We start from the raw sequence: 21,960 nt of genomic DNA, 5'->3' as shown, positions 1-21,960 counted from the left end.
AGCTGAAAAAGATGTTCTTACAAGAATTGATATAGTGTAAAAGTAGACAGAAATAATGCAACATCACTTCCACAGGCATCAATGGGTTTTTTTCCTGACAAATCATATAAGTTTACCAAAACATTTATTGAAAATAATAATATCAAGGAATCATAGAATCTGACCACATTTAAAGCAATACAAGATTTAACTATTATTTTAATCAAAAGCAGCATGCCTGAGAAACAAAGAAAAATTGCAAGACATATTGATCACTTTAGTAAACACACAGTTCAGTAAAGATACAAATTCATGATTTCTGTATTAGAATAGAAATATCTATTATAAAATCTGTATTCATGGGTGTTAAATTAGTAGGTATTAAGGGACTGATCAATGACATCTACAAATAATAAGCCACCATGAAAATTTGTGACTTCACAGTATCAGAGACATACTTGGCTGACAGACAAACAAACAAAAGGACAAAAGACTGATTGTAATAAATGAATACAAATAAAAATATGCAGTAGATTATATGATCTATAAGAATTCAGTACATTACCTCCAGCCAGCTGTCATTTAAATCGCTTGTCCTCAACCCAATATTAAAATTGCTTCTACCACCCACTAACCCATAGCCAGAAAATATGTTAAAAAAATATGCTTCTGTGGGGGCAGTGTTTTTTTAATTAAAACACATCTGATGGTGGATCATAATTTTTGTAAATTGCTTCTGTTGTGGGTCGGTTGGATTTGAAAGTGCCTTTCCCCCGGGGGGTATATGTTTTACTGGAACAGCCCTAATAAGAGTTTTTCAAATTTCTTAAGTTTAATGATACTGCTGTCATGTGTAAGAATTCAGCTGTATTGAAGTGTGATCACTTTATCCAAAATAATTATGAAAAAGTCAGATTGAGAATGAGATCATTTGTATTCGACGCTGCAAAAGATTCAGATAAAAACTGATTAATAAACATAATCTCTCTTTATATACAAGGATGCTATCAAGGATCTAAAGTCATATTACCGTATTTTCTTTTTAGTATCATGATCATAATTTCATGATGGCAATACTAGTTCACATGAATAACATTACAAATTAGACGTTTTCTACAACTCATGCTGATGATTGGTATCTTGTCATGGGCTAAGGTCAAAGTTACATCTCACAGAAAATTCCATTATTTGTTTTCCCTACTAACCACTGCCTGTAGACTGCATTTATATTGGCTGACAAGCAAGTGCCGAAGTTAACCTTGCTGGTATGAAATGTCAGCATGTTTAACTGGCAGCTCAGTTATTGGGTTGACAGACTGGTTATTGGCTAAACTGCTAGCTTGGTATGCACCTGACTGGTTCACAAGGCAAAATTGGCTAACTGCATCCCTGTGTAGCTCTGTATACTAATGTGCAGAACAGTTTAATAAAGTGCTGGACATCTGGTCACTTATTATGGAGTATGGCTTGGCTGGTTGACTGGACTGACTGTTTGACAGTCAAAACAGCATTAAATGGACAGGACTGATGACAAAATGTTCATCTGTGTCCCCCGAAAAAAACCCACCACCTATCCAGATGTACAGACCCTAAGTTCAGACAGAGGTGATTTATGCCTGGTTTAAGATCAAACTCATCACTGAAGAAAAAAGAGGGACAGGTGAGGAACAAAATCAACAGAGACCAGCAACTGTGTTGTTGCCTCTTGAAATATTAATTGCATCTGTGACTCCTACAATGCTTTTAAAGACTGTGTGACGCAACTCGGCAACTCCTTGTTCTTCCATCTGCAACTGACCCAATGTAATGGATGCTGTGGGCACTTGATGCATTACTTTTAATTGGGGTGGGTGGGGTAGGGGCAAGAACCATCATAGTGTCCAGTTTTGGTTGCCAATGATAACTGAATTGTGCTTCCATATAAATCTCTTGCATCTGACACACTTTAATGACATCATCTATCAAATTTCTGATGGGCACAAATGGCACATTTTCCTTTTGAAAGTAACAAACTGAGTGTTCAGCTATGCTTGTTGCTTATGTATGTGAAAACAACCAAGCAATGGGCACCAATGATATGTTGGAGCAAAAGATCAGAAAAGAATCCCTGACACCAACAACTAAGAGAAAATCATACAAATATCAACAAATTTCACAAACTAATGATTGCAACATGTAGTAAATAACTGTACACTCAATCCTATACCAACTTTGTCAATGGATGATCAATAATTGCCAAGACATAACTTTATTTTTTATAAAAGGTATGGTATCGGTTATAGTGAAAGCTCACACCCAGTAAACCACAGCCATATAGTAATGGTAAGCATACATGCCAACCCTTGGCGAGGAAAAAGTGTAATCCAAGTGGACAAAAAGAGTAATCTGAGCAGAAAAAGAGAAATCCGCATATAACATGATACAAATTCATGTACAAAATGATTTACATATCCCTCTGGACTTATAACATCAATTACTGCTTCAAGTTTTCGTATATAACACTTTAAACTTTAAAAAGCAATAGACTCTCATATTGCATTTCAAAAGACTTTGTACCAGCTGAGACTATGATGCTATGCACAGTAGCAGAGCACTAAGTGCTGGGTTACTGAGCCTGGATCTGAATTTAGTTTTATTTTTGTTAACAATACTTAACAATCTCTCATAGTTATGTTTATTCAAAGCATTATCAAGCAAATAAAAAAATGTTTTCTCCAATGGAATCTACTGTTAATTCTAGTAATGCAAGAAGAACAATCTAACTTTGCCCTTTTCATTGTCAAAGTCTCTTACAGACTCTAAAGAGTAAGGCTTTTAGCTCTTCGATACACATGTAGCAAAGTTACCCAGTGCAGTGCGCTATAAATAGAAAACCTGTTACATATTTGACTCCATACACATAGGCCTGCCTGTTAACTGTTAAACAGTGCAGTGTATATTACGTTTAACGGCAATTTGAACCATTTTACATTTTTGGTACACATCTATTATGTATGAAAAAATTTAAGAGTAATGTCCGATCATTACAGCTGTGTAATTATTTTTGATGAAGATTTTTTTATGTGCTTTAAAATCTTGAGAGAATTCATTCACCGTCAAGTCAGTGAAGCCATGTGACCAACCGTAGCTGACATTTCTCATACTTGAAATTTACAAGTTCTTTGTCTGCGTCTACAACACTAAGTCATCTGAATTTGATAATTTATAAAAACTAATTGCTGCCTACATCAATATCACAGCCCTTACCTAAGTTATTGAAGCTTTCATAGTTGTGATTCTAATTGTGAAAACTCGAGTAAGTACTGAACGAAATCTGCAACCTCCAATTTGGAGAGTGGAAAATATGACCCAGTTACTTTAATAGCAGATTTTGACCAGAGCATAAGCAGTGACCACGTGATCTGATGTAATGGTCATTCACAGCAATGAATGTAGTATCTAATAGGATTTTCCCCCAAAGGTGGCACTACAAAAACCCCGCTCAAAATGGCTGATGTTTACAGCAGGCGTCGAAAATGGTGTAGAGGCATCAAAAAGCACTTGTATGCGATGAAGCAGAGGCATCCAAAGGCGCTTGCATGAGAAAACAAATTATTAATTTTTTTGGGAGGGGGATATACCGAAAACGCGTAATCCGAACACAGATATGCGTAAGGCATAATTTAGTGTAAAAAAGCGTACTGATTATGCCAAAAGCGTAATGGTTGGCATGTATGGGTAAGTGCAGGTAATAAAAATGATTGACTAGAGTTTCTTCCCTTCCTATTTACAGTATACATAAGGGAAAGAAAGAAATTTCCATCCTTCTATGATTTCCAACAATAATGTGACTGGGAATGTATTCAAACGAGAAAACGACAAACTTTTACATAAAGTCACAAGTTACCTTTTCCAACACTTTCATGTCCTTCTGCAGACTGCGTAGATCCTTGAGGACTAAGTTGTAACTTATTCTCTTCTTCAATTTCAAATACAGCCTCCATTACAATTTGTCCTGTCAGTTCTTCAGTTCCTAGTCAAGAAATATTGAACGACTGTGCATTAAAGTTTGTGAAATTAGGTCTGATGATATTTCAGTACCAGATTCACTAAAGAAACCTGCTTCTAACATTTCAAGAAAAAACTTTCTGTGGGGCCATTTTGCATCTGGATCACCATCTAAGATGTCATCAGTTGGCCTTATTAATGGCAATGAGAATCCTAAATGAAAGAATGTATTTTTTTAACAAGTTATGGGACATGTTAGCCAGTGAAAATTTTGAAGAAAAGAATATTACACCAATTGTTCGTTGCCCATATAGTACAAATATATTCTATTTACAAATTTTGCATTACCTTGGCAAACCTACAAAAATGAGTTTCATTTTTAGTAACATCCATCAACTGATCACATGTATTTGTTTCAACACTGGTATACTAACATTTTCCCTTTTTTAGTACAAGACAGATTTCTCAATGCTGAGCAAAGTTTCCATCACAGATCTATCCTGAAATTAAATCCCAGGAAAGGTTTAATAAAGATGTTGCCAGTTTTTCACAATTCCTTACATAGTTAACTGCATGTATCTAGTGGTATTGTGCCCGATGAACTGAAATAGCTAGTATTATACCTCTTAACAAAATGGGTACTGATGCAAACATTTATAGGCCTGTCAATGATCAACTTGAAACTTTTTATCTAAGAATAGCTAATGTCATAAACTACAGTTGGGCTTTAGGTGATTGTACTCTACTGAAAAATGCTTGATACATCTTTCTGATCAAATGAAGGTAGATGTCCAATTGTTCTGACACTGAAATGATCATGCTTGACAAAAAGCTTCTGATGCAATGAATCTTGAAATACTGTGTGATAAACTGGTACGATTTGGAGTTACATCCAAAAAATTGTTTGAATCATGCCAGAAATAAACAACAAATTGCCACTGTTAATAATAAAGAATGCAGACTTTAACAATATCATGTGGTGTATAACAAGGTATTATTCTAGGACCTATTGCATTTTTATATGCGAATTATATGGCAACATGCACAAACACTATACGTTTTTATTATATGCAGATGACAGTGCTATCATGTTTTCATAAAAGGATCGTGATTAAAATTTTAAAAGGCTTGGAAAAGGACTAGAATCCTGCAATATCTGGCACAATGACAACAAGCTGACTTTACATTTGACAGAATGCATCCTATTTGGCTTGAAATGAAAAATATATTTTAAAAACCCAGAGAATTAAAGATAGCCTGTAAAGGACACATAATTCTGAGAAGCATATTAAATATTTAGGTCTCCATATAGATAACATACTTTTGGGTGAATGAATAGTCATTAATATAATACAAAAAGTAAATGCTAGGTTAAACTTTCTCTTTAGACAATGTCAATGTTTATCACTGAACACTGAAAATATTATGCTCTGCTCCAATACAGTGTACTTTTGACTACTGCTGTTTTTCATGGTATGCTTCAATTAGAAAAAAAATATCACAAAAACTCCAAAATATCCATAAATAAAACTATGATTTATGAGGATCCTTGAACCCAGATCAAGCATTAGACACTATGATTTTGAAGGCGTGGGTATGCTAAAAGTGGAGGATAAAACAGTAAAGACTAGATCATGCTCATAAAACTTTTCATGAAATATTTCCTTCTTATAGGAGAAAAAGATTTGTAAAACTTTCTGATTATCACCATTCTGCCACCAGGAGCAGTAAACTGAATTGTCACAATATGCACTAGTAGTGTAGTCTCAATGACTTTCTTCTATAATGCCATAAATGACTGGAACCTATTACCCAGTTATAGGGGCCCTGAGTGGCCGAGTGGTCTAAAGCGCTCACTGTTACGGATCATTGCCATTTCACATATGTCTGTGTAGGTTTGAGTCTCGGTTCGGCCAATGTGGGTATGTGAGAAAGCTTGCCAGTAGCTTCTCGTGGGTCGGTGGTTCTTTCCGGGCTTTTCCCAGGTTCTTCCTCCACCATTTATACTGGTCACAATGTATAACCTATCTTGTGCTGAAAAATGGTGTAAAACCCTACAGCAACAACCCAATTATAGCAAAAATATTTCTGATAACTTCAGACTAGCTGTTACACAATACATTCTAAAACAATGCAAATCAAGATAACCGTGTTCAATAATATTTGACTAGAATGAATTAATTTAAGTGATACTTTTTAATTTTGAATCAACTTTTAAATTTGTGACACTTGACTGTAATCTCTTAGCATAGTAAAAAATATAACATTTTAATATAACTGTTTAATTTCAACCTCAGTCAGTCAGTTAACCAACCCACCCATAAACATCGTCACATTTTAGACTGGATTCTTCATAGACCTGATGATAACATTCTACAGTCCTCTCTGGTATCCCATGACCTTGCATCAGATCACCTCTGCATTTTATGCCATCTTGACGTATCAGTCCCTAACCCCCCACCTTTATCTGTTACTAAGAGAAACCTCTGTATGATAAATAGAACCAAATTAATGCATGACATCCAAGCTAACCTAACAACTTGATTACCTCCTACCGCAGAACAACTCAGTAACTGTCTGTGTTCATTACTTGACAAACATGCCCCACCTACCAAGTGCAGAATATCAATTAAAAAGTGTTCTCCATGGTATAGCAGTGTTAGGAACCAGCTTTGCACTGCTAAAAGAGACCGCTGTAAAGCTGAAAGGCTTTGGCTTTCCACCAGACTCACTATTCATAAGCATATCATGAAGTCGCTAAGAACAACATCACAAATATAGTTCAAACAGCAAAATCAGCCGACTACACTACTGAGATCATGTAAAGTTCCAGCTGCAAAGAGCTCTTCGAGATTACTAACAAGCTAATGTCAAGGAACAAATCAACACCACTTCCAACTACCTTCTCTCCAGTCGACCTTTCAAACATGTTTGCAAATTTTTTTCCGTGACAAAGTACAAACCATTAGAGATAAGCTTGACACCACAATTTCAATTGACTTGTCGTCACCATACAGTTGGGATACAGAATTTGAGTGGCAACCATTAGCAGCATTTGAACCTGTCTCTATGGATTTCATACATACAATCATGTTGAAGAGTGCACCAAAGTCATGTGAACTTGATCCAATTCCAACATCACAGCTGCTTGAGTGCTTAGATACAGTATTGCCTTCACTAACTGATGTTATTAATATCTCTCTCTCATCTGGGGAATTCCCATCATTTTTCAAAACTGCCATTGTAAAGCCTCTGCTGAAGAAACCAACACTAGACCATAACAATTTAAAGAACTACTGCCCAGTTTCTAATCTCCCATTCATTTAAAAAATCTTAGAAAAGGTTGTTCTATCCCAGCTTGTATCTCATCTAAATTCAAACAGTCTTTTTAGCAACATACAATCTGCATATCGCCCTTGCCACAGTACTGAAACTATTCTTCTGAAAGTAGTTAATGACATTCTCTCTGCATTGGATAGTGGAAAGATTACAGTCCTCACCCTCCTTGATTTGTCTGCAGCATTTGACACAATACACCATGATATATTACTTCACCGTCTCCAGCATGGGTTTGGCATTCATGATACAGCCTTACTGTGGTTCAAATCCTACTTGGTCAACAGGACACAAATTGTGTCTGCAAATGAAATACACTCCAACCCAGTTGATCTATGTTGTGGTGTTCCACAGGGGTCTGTTCTTGGACCTGTTCTCTTCATTCTGTACACTCAGTCGCTCTCAAGCGTCATAGATAATCATCCAGTGTCTCATCAATTGTATGCTGATGACACGCGAATATACAAAACTAGCCACCCAACTGAAGTTGATGCTACCATCTAAGGTGTAGAGAGGTGCATTTCTGATGTGAAATCATGGATGACTTGTAACAAGCTGCAGATGAATGATGATAAAACTGAGGCCATTCTGATCACAACACAAAGACTTTCTCATTCACATCCTTTACCTAAAACAATAAATATCAGCAACGCCAACATTAAATTCACACAATCAGTACGAAACCTAGGTGTTACTCTGGACAGTACTTTCACATTGCACTAACATATCACGAACATATGCAAGGCTGCATATCTTGAGCTGAGATGCATCAGCTCAATTCGCAAATATCTTTCAGTTGATGCCACTAAAACACTTGTGTGTTCATTAGTACTTTCAAGACTGAACTATTGTAACTCAGTTCTGTCTGGTTCATCTCAATATCTACTCAGAAACTTCAAAAAGTTCAAAACACAGCTGCTTGGATCATACTTAGAGTACCACGATCAGAGCACACCTCCCCAATGCTCTGTACCCTACAATGGCTATCCATTCGATCCATGATCAAACACCAAATGTTTTCTCTGTGCTACATTTCATTGTTGGACTGCACACCAGCAAGATACTTACGCTCCTCTTCTGACAATCGTATACTCATTATTCCAAGTATGAAAACAAAGTCATATGGACAGTGTTCTTTTGCATACCAGGGCCCAGCAACGTGGAATGAATTGCCCACTAACTTAGACACAAAGACACAGTGATCACATTCAAGAGGGCTCTCAAAACTCACTTATTTCAACAGCAAGAGCAAACTTAAAGACCTAATAATGTTTCCTACCTGAAATATTCTCAGCCTGTTTTTTTAGTGTTTTTTTAAAATGTTTTTCTAATTTCATGTTGTTTGTTTTTGTAATAATATTATTATGTTTCTTATCTTATAGGTGTTGTCTAAAGTTATAAAGTGCTTAGCGCTTCTAAAGATTAGGCGCTATACAAAGTCCTCATTATTATTATTATTATTATTTGGAATATATATCCTGCACAAAAAAGTATTCCTCATGATCCCACTGGGAAAGTTTTGTAAATTTGTATGGGTCATCCTTTTTTAATATGAATTATTCTCATTCTCAGGCTCATTCTGCTTTATGGCTTTCATACAATAGGATGCTCTTGACAAACATTTTTTCAGATAAAATAATAGTAGTCAATAACACTCACTATAATGTTGGGACCGAGGTATATTAATAAAGGGAGAGAGTGAACTAAGGTTAAATTACTTGTTTATTCATGTATTTTCATTCAATTTATATTAAATTTTGGCATATGTGTATGATTATTTAGCAAGAAATAAGTATACTACATTAAAAAAAAACCTACGAATTTACTACAATCAATGTAAAAGTACATGCCAGTTAAAGTAATAGAATGGAAATTCCTATGTCATTGGCAAACACCGGTATAACGCCTTATACATGAATGACGGAGCTTAGTAAAACTAGGTCAGGTTGGAATTTCCACACCACTGTAATACACTGGACCCCAGATGGGTTACAGCTACCAAAAGTAACTATTTTACATATACTATAAATCGTATTGCAGTCTCCCTTACACCATCCTCACCTCGAACTAGCCCCACTTCTTTCAGAATGTTTAAATTTCTTGATAAGTCTCGCATACAGATCTCAAAAGAAATGTCAAAGTTTCAGATCTCTATATCACTGTACAAATTCAGGACATTTTTCTTTTTTTGGGGGTGGGTGGGTGGGTGTATTTTTTAAATCCTGTACCCATAATATGTTGAATACGAGCATTTACATCAGCGATCATAACATTTTCACCAGTAACCCAAACAATTAAAGGCATTTTCTAGCAATACTCAAAATCATTCCTAAGTTTATTCAAATTCTGTGTCCATGATCAATCTAGTCAATCTAGGAACTTCACGAAGCGCTTTTACTCTGTCATGTAGCGCCTACTAAAATGGGGTATGTAATACCACTCAAATATTTGCATCCGTACTTTAAACCAGCCACTAGATTCGTGTTTCTCTACAACACAATAATAAATATAGTCTATTCTGCAAATGTACAGAAATCAACGAATATCATGGAATTCTATTGTTTCGTGTTCCTGAGAAGATATATGGACATGTGCTATGAAGTACCATATGAATTATAGCACCAGTATAAACAACTAACTTATTCATCTGTGTTTGTATGTGTATAAGTAAAATGTACTGGGCTTCCTTCACATCAACCTAACATTTCAATTTTAGCATACCTGGTCAGAATCAACTTGTGTATTTCTCTACGAAAATGACTAATATATATTGGGTTTCTTTCTCATTTGTAGACGTAAATTTATCTCCACGTAGAATAAGGACATTCACATCATGAATGATAAAATCCCCACTGGGAACCAAAACAGCTTCACGTATGTTTTATCATATTATAGTTAGCATATCTGAAATTCTGCGTGCTGAATAAATCAACAAATTTCATAATGTTGGTGATTTTCATGTTATTTCACTTACATCAAAGCACCAGATCTAAGATGTGACGTATCAAATTTTACATCCGTGCTAAGAACCAATTTAAATATTTCTCTTTCTAAAAGCCTGAGTCGTGTATATTTCGTTTCTTACACATCTGCACACGTCACATTATTTCACAATTTGATGCCTTATGGAAACTAATCACCAGTAAATGAAAGGACTATTCCTTATTTTAGAAACAAAACATCGTACCACGAGGGTATGTGGTGTAACAGTCGACCAAAGTCTGCTCTTGACTGCATGTTCCATTATAACATCCGTGCCTAGAACCAACAATTCATCGTAAAAAGCAAATTACATAAAAGTACAATTCCGATATTCATACGTCTTTCAGAACAAAGGACAAAATGAATAAGATATTTACAGTCGCATATAAATTCAAGTCCTTTTCCCAATCATGTGCCGATAACATGTTGAATACGGGCATTTACACCGTCGATGATAACATCCCCGCTGGGAACCAAAACAACTTCATATATGAAATACCATGCTCTAAGTAACATCTTTAGTAGCATAATTAAAAATATGTGTCCTGTATAAATCAACCAACTTCACAATCTTCGTGCTTTTCATATTATTTCAATTACAGCAATGACTCATGCATCTGACCTATAAAGTACCGTATCAATTTTTGCATCCGTGCTCAGAACCAATTTACATATTTCTCTTTGTATAAGCATGAGTCATGTATATTTCGTTTCTTACACATCTGCACACGTCACATTATCTTCATGTTTATCATCTAACATCTCTTCATCGTTAGGTATTATAATTTAGCAGCTTCATTCTTAAATAATTGACCACAAGATGTTTATTTAGGCATTAACTTGTGATGTGACAGGCAGTGGTACGAAGATCGTGGTTCTGAGCGCAGATGCATCGCTTCAAAGAGACGAGTGAAGGTACCTCGCATAGGAATCACTTCTTGTGGTCAAAGAATGAAGCTGCTAAATTATAATACCTAAAGATGAACAGATGTTAGATGATATACATGGAGATAATGTGACGTTTGTAGTTGTGTCAGAAACGACATGTATATGACTCGGGCTTTTACAATGAGAAATATACAAAATTGGTTCTGAGCACGGATGCAAAAATTGATACGGTACTTTATAGGTCAGATGCATGAATCATTGATGTAATTGAAATAATATGAAAAGCACGAACATTGTGAAGTTGGTTGATTTATACAGGACACATATTTTTAAATATGTTATTAAAGATGTTACTTAGAGCATGGTATTTCATATGGTATAACGGTACCAATTGCGCAAGTCCAGGTGGGCGGAGCTTAAGGTGTATGGAACATTGTATTCAGAATTAAAGAACAACACTAGCTGTGATTGGTGCATTATGTAAGAGTTGTACTTTCTGTTTGGCTTAAAAAAAAGTTGAACCTCTTGGCAACATGTGAGTTTGTGTTAATTTCTATCTAGATCATATTTTGTATTTTTTATGATTTTTTTAAAATATGGTACACATGGCTGAAAATGTGCTTGTTGTGACTAGATAACTCTTACCCCTGTCTAGTTCCAGTAGAGTTATCTCTCTTAAATGCAATGGAGTACCTGGTTATGTCATTGTCAAATTGACAATCTAGCATTGTTCTATATGACAGTGTGTGACATGCATGCCCAAGTAGGACAGAAAGTATATTTATTTCACAAAACATTAGCATTGAGGTATATGGAAAAACAATTGGTACCGTGATACCTAAAGGAAAGAATAGCCTCACAGTGTATCCATAGAAACGCATACATGTGGGCGGCATTTATGAACTATACTAGTTTGATGTAGGAAAACAAATGTGTGCTGAACACTTTTTGGTCAAATATTGAAAGTTCTTTAAGAATAAAATGTATGAAATCTTCAGAAAATAGCACAAGATGGCTTTGGATGGGGACTTTTGATAACTATAGCTATGATAGATATAGGCTTGTGTTACCTGATGCCTTTATGTATGTGATGTTACCTCCTAGATTGGAATGCATGCAATAAAATAAGTTATGTAAACATAATATAGTTGATTTTGGTCAAATATTGGCTATTTTACCTGCAAAAGATGAAAAATCATGCGTACAAAAACAGCTATCTTGTTCTTGTAAGGCGTGCCATAAACCAGGATAGAGAACACTCTAAGTACATAGATCACTTGTACCATGTGGGATATTCTGGCATGAGTAATTTTTAGGTAATTTATTAAGGATATGGTATTCCTTCCCATTTTGATTTGAATTGTCCTGCTCTAATTGTCCTTTTTTTTTTTACACTCTCCTGCTTTGAAATTGTTCATGTAGTTAGTTCAGTTCTCTTGCATTCCCTTTTGTTGAAGAAGCAGTGAATACCAACAAACAAGAACAGTTTCCTTAAGTCAGCATTTGTATAAGCCCAATTATAATCTACTATTGACTTTCAATTAATCCTATTTCTTTCCATCAAGCTGCTCTTGTGGAATTTCCATGTTTGGTCCAACATTACAGAATGATAAACATTTTAGTCACACAGTGCATATTCATTCCATTGAAATCCACACTCAGACTAACTTTGCATCCCATCGCAAGAATCCAAATTGGCATCAGATGATATCTGCATGGTTATGGAAGGCTGCACTCTACATGCCGGCATTGTAGAAAATATGAACTATGTGATATGAAAGAGGTGCGTCATCTTAGAAATTAAAATTACATGACTCTTGAGGTCTCCACTAAATATAGGAGTCTAAATGTTAGGTTCTCACTTTATCAGTAATGTATTTTGAGATAATTTAATTGCAATGAAGTTAATACAGGTTGTTGATGAACTCATCTATATTACATGGATAATGTATTAGAGGTTACCAAAATTACATGGATAATGTATTAGAGGTTACCACACCTTATGTATATCATTCAGTTATCTCCCTTACACCAGTCATAACATTTCAAGGAAATAAAATCTCACATTTTCAGTGACTGGTTATGAAAATAAAGAGAAGATTTGTGAAGTATTATATTAGCCCTCAATCTTGATGCAAATGTAAGTAGAAGCAATTTAATAATTTCTCACAGTAAAGTTTACAAGCTTAAAAACTGATAAGGTATGTTCTGCTTGGATCTGAGATGAGTTTCTCTCTATCTTATGCCAATTATTATTAAATTCTTATGTAGAAGAAATATACTTTATATGTATCTATATTATCTAAATTATTCACCCTTTTATATTAGATGGAAATGAACACAACTTCACTTGAAATTTGGGTACCTGTAAGGGAAGTTATAGCACAGTTGCCTTTGGGCTGTCCGTGGACCTGTTGGGCCCTGCCCCATATATTTGTCCAAGGTAAGGTCATAAAACTTTCACTTCTCATTTTTTGCATTGCTGATTTTGCCTCCTTTAATTCCTTTATCATAAGCTACCTCTCCCTTTTAGATAAACACTTTCCTCCTGTTTTTAACTCCATTTGATGTGCTATACTTAGTGTTTATATTTGGCATTTTTCTGTATTTTATTCCCCTAATTTCACCCCCAATCCAACATAACCACTTAGAAGGTGCAATTTACTATATTTGGTGACTGATTGGCTTATTGAAACAATTTTATTCACATTACAAAGGAGGAAAGCTTACTATCTGTGTTACAAAGAGGATGGGTAGGTGGACCTTTGTGTGAGGACTGGTGGTTAGTGACCTCTTGTATCTGCAGATAGTGTAAAATGGTCAAAGCTTATACATTATAATAAGATTGGGTCATGTCCACCTGTCTCTGATGTTAAGTTCTGCACCTACCAAACAAATATAAATTCCTATCTTTTAGGTGAATTGTACATTTTGAAGTAGGACAGGTACATACTATTTGGTACATTGACCTTTGACCTAGTTATTACATAATATGACATAATGTGATTTATCCCATATCACCTATGTGAAGTTCAATAAGTGCTGATATGAATAAGATACAACTCATAGTTGAAAGAATTCATTTTATTTCAAAAGATGATTTTGATAGTGAAGCAAAAGTATGAAAACAATAGTTCAAAACAGCTCAATGAGATTTCTATACACATTCATATAACACATAGCTTAGTACCTCATCAAATTGTTTTTCACAAGTGAGACTAAGTATATTTGTTACTTATACAGTCCTGAACTATTTCACAGATTATTGGAAAAATTAAGGTTTGCTATAGGTATAACGGTACCAATTGCGCAAGTCCAGGTGGGCGGAGCTTAAGGTGTATGGAACATTGTATTCAGAATTAAAGAACAACACTAGCTGTGATTGGTGCATTATGTAAGAGTTGTACTTTCTGTTTGGCTTAAAAAAAAGTTGAGCCTCTTGGCAACATGTGAGTTTGTGTTAATTTCTATCTAGATCATATTTTGTATTTTTTATGATTTTTTTAAAATATGGTACACATGGCTGAAAATGTGCTTGTTGTGACTAGATAACTCTTACCCCTGTCTAGTTCCAGTAGAGTTATCTCTCTTAAATGCAATGGAGTACCTGGTTATGTCATTGTCAAATTGACAATCTAGCATTGTTCTATATGACAGTGTGTGACATGCATGCCCAAGTAGGACAGAAAGTATATTTATTTCACAAAACATTAGCATTGAGGTATATGGAAAAACAATTGGTACCGTGATACCATATATGAAGTTGTTTTGGTTCCCAGCGGGGATGTTATCATCGACGAAGTAAATGCCCGTATTCAATATGTTATCGGCACTTGATTGGGAAAAGGACGTGAATGTATATGCGACTGTAAATATCTTATTCATTTTGTCATTTGTTCTGAAAGACGTATGAATATTTACTTTTGTGTACTTTTATTTCACTAGGAAATCTTGGTTCTAGGCACGGATGTTATAAGTGAACTTGCCGTAATGAACAGACTTTGGTCGATTGTTACAGTATATATCCTCGTGATACAATTTACTGGTGGTTAGTATTAGATGGTTATTGTAAAAAATAGTTATGCTGATGTTTATTTAGACATGAACTTGTGCTGTGACAGGCAGTGGTAAGAAGATCGTGGTTCTGAGCGCAGATGCATCGCTTCAAAGAAACGAGTGAAGGTACCTCGCATAGGAATTACTTCGTGTCGTCAAGGAATGAAGCTGCTAAATTATAATAACTAAAGATGAAGAGATGTTAGATGATATACATGGAGATAATGTGACGTGTACAGTTGTGTAAGAAACGAAATATATATGACTAGGGCTTTTGCAAAGTGAAAAATTTGCATTGGTTCTGAGCACGGATGCAAAAATTCATACGGTACTTTATAGGTCAGATGGATGAATCTTTGATGTAAATGAAAGAACATGAAAAGCATGAAGAGTGTGAAGTTGGTTGATTTATACAGGACACAGGATTTCAAATATGCTATTAAAGATGCTACCTAGAGCATGGTATTAAATCTATGAATTTGTTTTGGTTCCCAGCGGAGATGTTATTATCGATTAAGTAAATGGCCGTATTATACATGTTATCGGCACATGATTGGGAAAAGGTCGTGAATTTATATGCGGCAATAAAGATCTTATTCATTTTTTCATTTGCTCTGAAAGATGTATGAGTATGGAACTCTACCTTTTTGTAATTTTCTTTATACAGGAAATCTTGGTTCTAGGCACGGATGCTACAAGAGAACTTGTAGTAATGAACAAACCTTTGTCTATTGTTACACTATATATCCTCGTGATAAATTTTTTCTAAAATAAGGAATAGTCCTTTCATTTACTGTTGATTAGTAACAGATATTTATTGTAAGAAATATTTTTGCTCATGTTTATTTTGGCATCAACTTGTGCTGTGGCAGGTAGTGGTGAGAAAGTCGTAGTTCGGAGCTCAGATGCATCGCCTGAAAGAAGCGAGTTTAGATACCTTATATAGGAAACTGGTCTTGTGAGCAACGATTGAGGAATAAAGCTGCTGAACTGCAATACCTAAAGCTGAAGAAATGTGACATAATATACATGGAGATAATGTGACGTGTACAAATGTGAACGAAACGAAATATATATGACTCAGGCTTTTATAAGAAAAATATATAAATTGGTTCTGAGCGCGGATGCAAAATTTGATACGGTACTTTATAGCTCCAGGGCATGTCACTTTGATGTAAGCTTAACAACATGAAAAGCACAAAGAGTATGAAATTTGTTGATGTATACAGCACACATAATTGCAAATGATTTGTAATGCTGGTTCCAGGCGCAAATGATATGAGGAAACTTGAAGTAATAAATATACTTAGGTAGACTGTCACGTGCGGTTGTGAATACGATTTACGTTATATGTACGTGTATGTATACAGGTTATATGTACGAGTTCATAGCCAATGAATCTAACATAATTTTGTGGAAGCAAATGTACTGAATATAAAGAGGTAACTTGTGTGTGCGTATGTACTTAAATGAGAGAGAGAGAGAGAGAGAGAGAGAGAGAGAGAGATGGAGGGCAGGGAGGACGCAAATGTTATTGTCAGTATGAATGAAATGGTCAAGAGCGAGACATGTAGCATGGAGGACGCAGACTTTGCTTTACCTTAAGTCAAAGTTTACAAAATTTCGTTACAATTGTTTGTTTTTAGAAAATAAAATGGTCTCTAATTAGGAATTGTGTTAGGATATCTTTGAGTACGGATGTCGTAGTTCTGAGTGATGATGGACATCTTCAAATATACGTGTATACGTACCTTACATAGAAAGCCCGTGTTTGTGCGCAATGACTAAATAATAAAGATGTTAGATTATATTACGTACGGAACATGGGATGCTAAAAGATTTACATGCAGAAAATTTAACTTGTACCAATGTGCGGGAAGGACAAGATATTTTAATCAGACATTTACAAGCAAATGTATAAGCTGGTTCTGAGCAAGGATGCTAAAAGTGATACGACATTTTATAGCGCAGGTCCAGGAATCTTTGATGTAATAATTGAAACAACATGAAAAGAACGAAAAGAACGAACAGTGTGAAACTTCTCGATTTATAATGCACAATCAATTTCACATCTCCTAGGAAAGATGTTAACTTTGGCATGGTAATTCATACATGAAATTGTGTTGGGTATGTTTTCATCGGTGATCTTAATGACCGTATTGTACGTGTTATCGGTACATGATTGTGAAATTCTCTGTGGCAATGAAGATATTTGTTTTTCCTTTGTCATTTGTTATAATAGCCCTATAGGGGTCGGACCTCTGCTACATGTATTTGCAATTTGCTTTCAGAAAGGAATGTTGGTTCCCGGCACGGATGCTGTAAGGAAACTTGCAGTAATGAATAGGCTTTGGTCGATTGTTACACTATATACTCTAATGATAATCTTTTCTTCTAAAGTAAAAAAAAAAAAGTACTTACTTTAATTTGCTGGTGGTTACTGTGAGAGGATTAATGCCAAAATAATAAAATTCTTATTTTTTGTGTGCATCAACTTGTGCTTTAACAGGCAGTGGTAATAAGGTCGTGGGTCTGAGCGAAGATGCATCGCTTGAAGGGAACGAGTATAGGAACCTTACCTGGGAGCCAGCTCTTGTGAGCAATGACGTAAGAATAAAGCGGCTAAATTGCAATAGCTAAGGATCAAGATATATATTCCCGAGGCATTTATAATGAAGAATGTTTAAGCTGGTTCTGAGCACGGATGCTAAAATTGATACGACACTATATCAGAGGTCCAGGAATCTATCATGCAAGTTAAACACGGAAAGAACGAATAGTATGAAATATGTTGATTTATACTGAATTTAAAATATCCTAGTTCAGATGTTAACTATAGTATGATTAAACATCTATGAAGTTGTTATCATTCGTGACATTAATGCCCGTATTCTACATCTTGCGGCACGTCATTGGGAGTAGGACATGAATTTCAATGTAACAATAGAGATGTAGTTTTTCCTTTGTCATTTGTTCTGATAGCTGTATGGGAGTCTGATCTGCAATATTTCTAGTATTCTTTCAACAAGCAATGTTGGTTACAGGCACGGATGCTATGTGGAAACTTGGAGTAATGAATCGGCTTTGGTCTCAAGTCACACTGTATACACTGAAATCACTTTCGTGATAACCGTTTCGTCACAAATAAGGAATAGTACTTACTTAAATTTACTGGTGGTTAGTGTCAAATGGTTAGTGTAAAAAAACATAATATACTTATTTTTATTTTGGCATCAACTCGTGATACAAAGCTAAATGTTAAATAACTGGAAGAAGGAGTTGTTAGGAAACAACAAGAAGCTTAAACTTATAATGCCTCGAGAACTCAGTGAAAGTTTTGCTTGAAGCATTTAATTGCATTACACACTTGAATCGTTAAGCGTTTAATTCAAAATACTTTCTTGCAGGAATATTATGATATTGGATAAGATTATATTATTTGAATAACGTAGTAGCAATATCTCAGGGTACTACTTCAATCGAACACTTTGTGATTCTAAATGTTGAGAGATGATTAAGTGAAGACTTGTTGTTCAAGTTTGCTTTCGCTAGTCATTATTAAGAAAAAGGCAAAGCGTCATTGGAATGAGATTATGGTACTAACATTATGAACGAAACAATAATAGGAAGGTAACATTTGAGACTCCAAATGAAGAAATAATAGTAAAATTGTAAGTAATTAGGAGGAAAACAATTCTTTTATAACTGAGTTGTAGAATATCACATCTAAGTTTTGCTTTATCACCATTATGTAATGTAGAACTTCTTATCTTATCACATGCTCATGAATTACCCTGATAACATGGATGACTGATTTTCTGTATCATAGTTACCCATAGCTTTGTGAGTATATTCTTGAATGTAAAGTTTTGCAAATGATAGTTCCAATCGGACACGTGCATCTACTAATCCGTAAGAAAGAACAGTGCTAAAAGTATTTATTGTTAATACTTTCATTACAAAACAAAAATTATAGGCACTGTGTTCAGCATCATTTTGTTTTAAAAATTCTTGTATTATATAATATTTTATAAATTATGTTCAGGACAAAATAATAAGATCTTACATTTACTAGCTATATAACGTAAAAATAACATGGGCGAACCTAAAGTATTTGGCACACGGAGCAGATAATCCTTTGCCACCCCTCCACCCCATTTTAAAATGTAAACACACAAAAAAATATTATGTTTGTAAGTAGATTTTTAAACAAAACAGTGCTGTCATAAGCAAATTGGAAATAACGTTTACTTTGGCGAAGTTTTCATTTCGTTTGAAAACTTGTACTGATTGGAACTCTCCCGATAGCCAACTCCACTTTCTGGCTGTGACCCGGCGGACCCCCACCCACACACTCCCGCACTAACCTTTAGTACGCCACTGAAAATAAACATTTTTTTTTTTGACTTGCTAACTTTTCAATTGAAAAGTTAAACCGAACCACTAAATACTAATAAAAATTAAAGTAGTGGGTTCAACAACAGGACGGTGGGGGAGAGGGCCAGTTGCATCTTGAACTAGCACACTTTGTAATGTAAAACTTATCTACGAAAATCATAAGAAAAGAACATTTCGCGAAACTGAATCCCACAGAGAGAATTCCGAGTCAGTCCATGAGAAATACAAACATTACTAATACTGCTGTTTATACTAATGATATTATTTGCTTTAGTTTTCTTCCAATCTACAGCTTTTATTTCTTCAACTTTTAAGACGTTCAGTACTCTTATCCAAAAAATGAATGCAATTAAAACCTTGAAGTAATTTGTAGATTTTGACAAATATCACTTTACTCAGAGTTATAAGTATAAGCACTTTACTTATAACAACTGCAGTACGCATATAGAGATCAGAATTAGGAAACTAAAGCATTAAAATACTGGATCAAATGAGACATAAATTATCTCATATAAATGCCAGCCTAGCCACCAGTCTTGTAAAGGATTTATATGGAGAATAAACAAAAAAATAAAATATACATGAAGACACAGCATGAAGTAATAAATTACTGCCATACTGGGTTTTGTTGTTGCTATTGTTGTTGTTGCTGCTGCTGTTATTGTTATTGTTGTTGTTGTTATTAATGATGATGATGATGATGATATTCTGATATATTGTGAAAAGCGAGAAGATGAAATACATTGTAAATTTAAAAGTAATGCGAAATGAAAACATAAATCTACAAGGTTGTCGTCACTATGAATTAAATTATATATTCACTTCTCATTCAGGTAATTAGTATATTTTCTGTCAGTTTGCCCAGATTTTGAACTAATTGCAGTTGAGCTGATGTAAGTTTATCAGAAAATTTTCAATTTCATTAAGGCAAATCAGTAAAGAAGTAAAGGGTATTTTCTTAAATGTTAAATATGATATCTTTAAATATGATTAAAGGGCCTACATCAATAACAAGCTACCAATAGTTCTGCTATATCAATCAGCAGTGTGGTAATGAGCAATAATAATAATAATAATAAGGAAAACTGTCATAAGTACCGGACTCAATATTGCTTCGAAGCGCGTTTTAAGTATGGCTATTGGTTCCCAGCGCAGATGTTAAGTGGTTCTGAGCAGAGATGTTTTGGTTCCTATCGCGGATGTGAGCTACAGAACCCTACTCGTTCCCTGTCTGGTGTAACGGTGCCAATTGCGCAAGTCCAGGTGGGCGGAGCTTAAGGTGAAGGGTAACATTATATTCAGAATTAAAGAACAACACTAGCTGTGATCGGTGCATTATGTAAAAGTTGTACTTTCTGTTTGGCTTTAAAAAAAAGCTGAGCCTCTTGGCAACATGCGAGTTTGTGTTAATTTCTATCTAGATCATATTTTGTATTTTTTGATTTTTTTTAAAATATGGTACACATGGCTGAAAATGTGCTTGTTGTGACTAGATAACTCTTACCCCTGTCTAGTTCTAGTAGAGTTCTCTCTCTTAAATGCAATGGAGTACCTGGTTATGTCATTGTCAAATTTACAATCTAGCATTGTTCTTTATGTCAGTGTGTGACATGCATGCTCAAGTTGGATAGAAAGTATATTTATTTCACAAAACATTAGCACTGAGGTATATAGAAAAACAACTGGTACCATGATACCGTCTAGGGTGCGCTCACTGCAAAAAGAGACCGCCGTAAAGCTGAGAGGCTTTGGCTTTCCACCAGACTCACTATTCATAAGCAAATCTATGAAGTCGCTAAGAAGAACGTCACAGATATAGTCCATGCAGAGAAATCAGCCCACTACACTACTAAGATCATGGAAAGTTCCATCTGCAAAGAGCTCTTCGAGATTACTAACAAGCTAATGTCAAGGAACAAATCTACAGCAGCAGGGAGGGCAATCAGACCTAGGGTTCCCGACAAAGAATAAACCTTCCACAGAAAACTCTCTCGTAGAATGGTTCTATTTACCGAATAAAGGCTTCCTGGAGAATTTTATTCGTTACTGAACCCTGTTCCATCAATAAAACCTTAGATTGAAGATTTTAGCTGAAAAAAGTATTTTACGTTAATTTTAATTTTTTGTTTTTTTGTTTATTACCGTACGACCGACAATAGGTAGAGCCCTCCCTGCTGATATTGTCTAGTTGCATATAATTATACCAATCAGCGTTAAAAGATTTTATCTAAACCTATCCGATATCTTGACCTGGGATCACATAGATCTACCGTCACAAATCCATGAGGTGTAGCCTGAGCTCGTGAAAAGAAATTTTTAAATTTATTTATATCC

The 21,960-nt window shown here is 35.0% G+C and overlaps 1 protein-coding gene across 2 annotated transcripts in view; it reads right to left on the bottom strand.

Moving 5' to 3' along the window:
* LOC149796498 (uncharacterized) overlaps positions 1 to 21,960 on the bottom strand; it is a 206,355-nt gene that overhangs the window by 20,857 nt on the left and 163,538 nt on the right. For both annotated transcript variants that reach the window (XM_089961214.1, XM_089961215.1), the window contains exon 9: positions 3,866 to 3,991. In XM_089961214.1, coding sequence (XP_089817340.1) covers positions 3,866 to 3,991 — 126 coding nt within the window. The remainder of the gene's footprint in view (positions 1 to 3,865; positions 3,992 to 21,960) is intronic.

Source organism: Sinohyriopsis cumingii, chromosome 6 (assembly GCF_028554795.1).
Source record: "Sinohyriopsis cumingii isolate HCF-2022 chromosome 6, ASM2855479v2, whole genome shotgun sequence".
In the NCBI taxonomy this organism is placed as follows: Eukaryota; Metazoa; Mollusca; class Bivalvia; order Unionida; family Unionidae; genus Sinohyriopsis; species Sinohyriopsis cumingii.
Note: the sequence above shows the minus strand (reverse complement) of the source record. Positions and strands in the feature narration are given on the sequence as shown.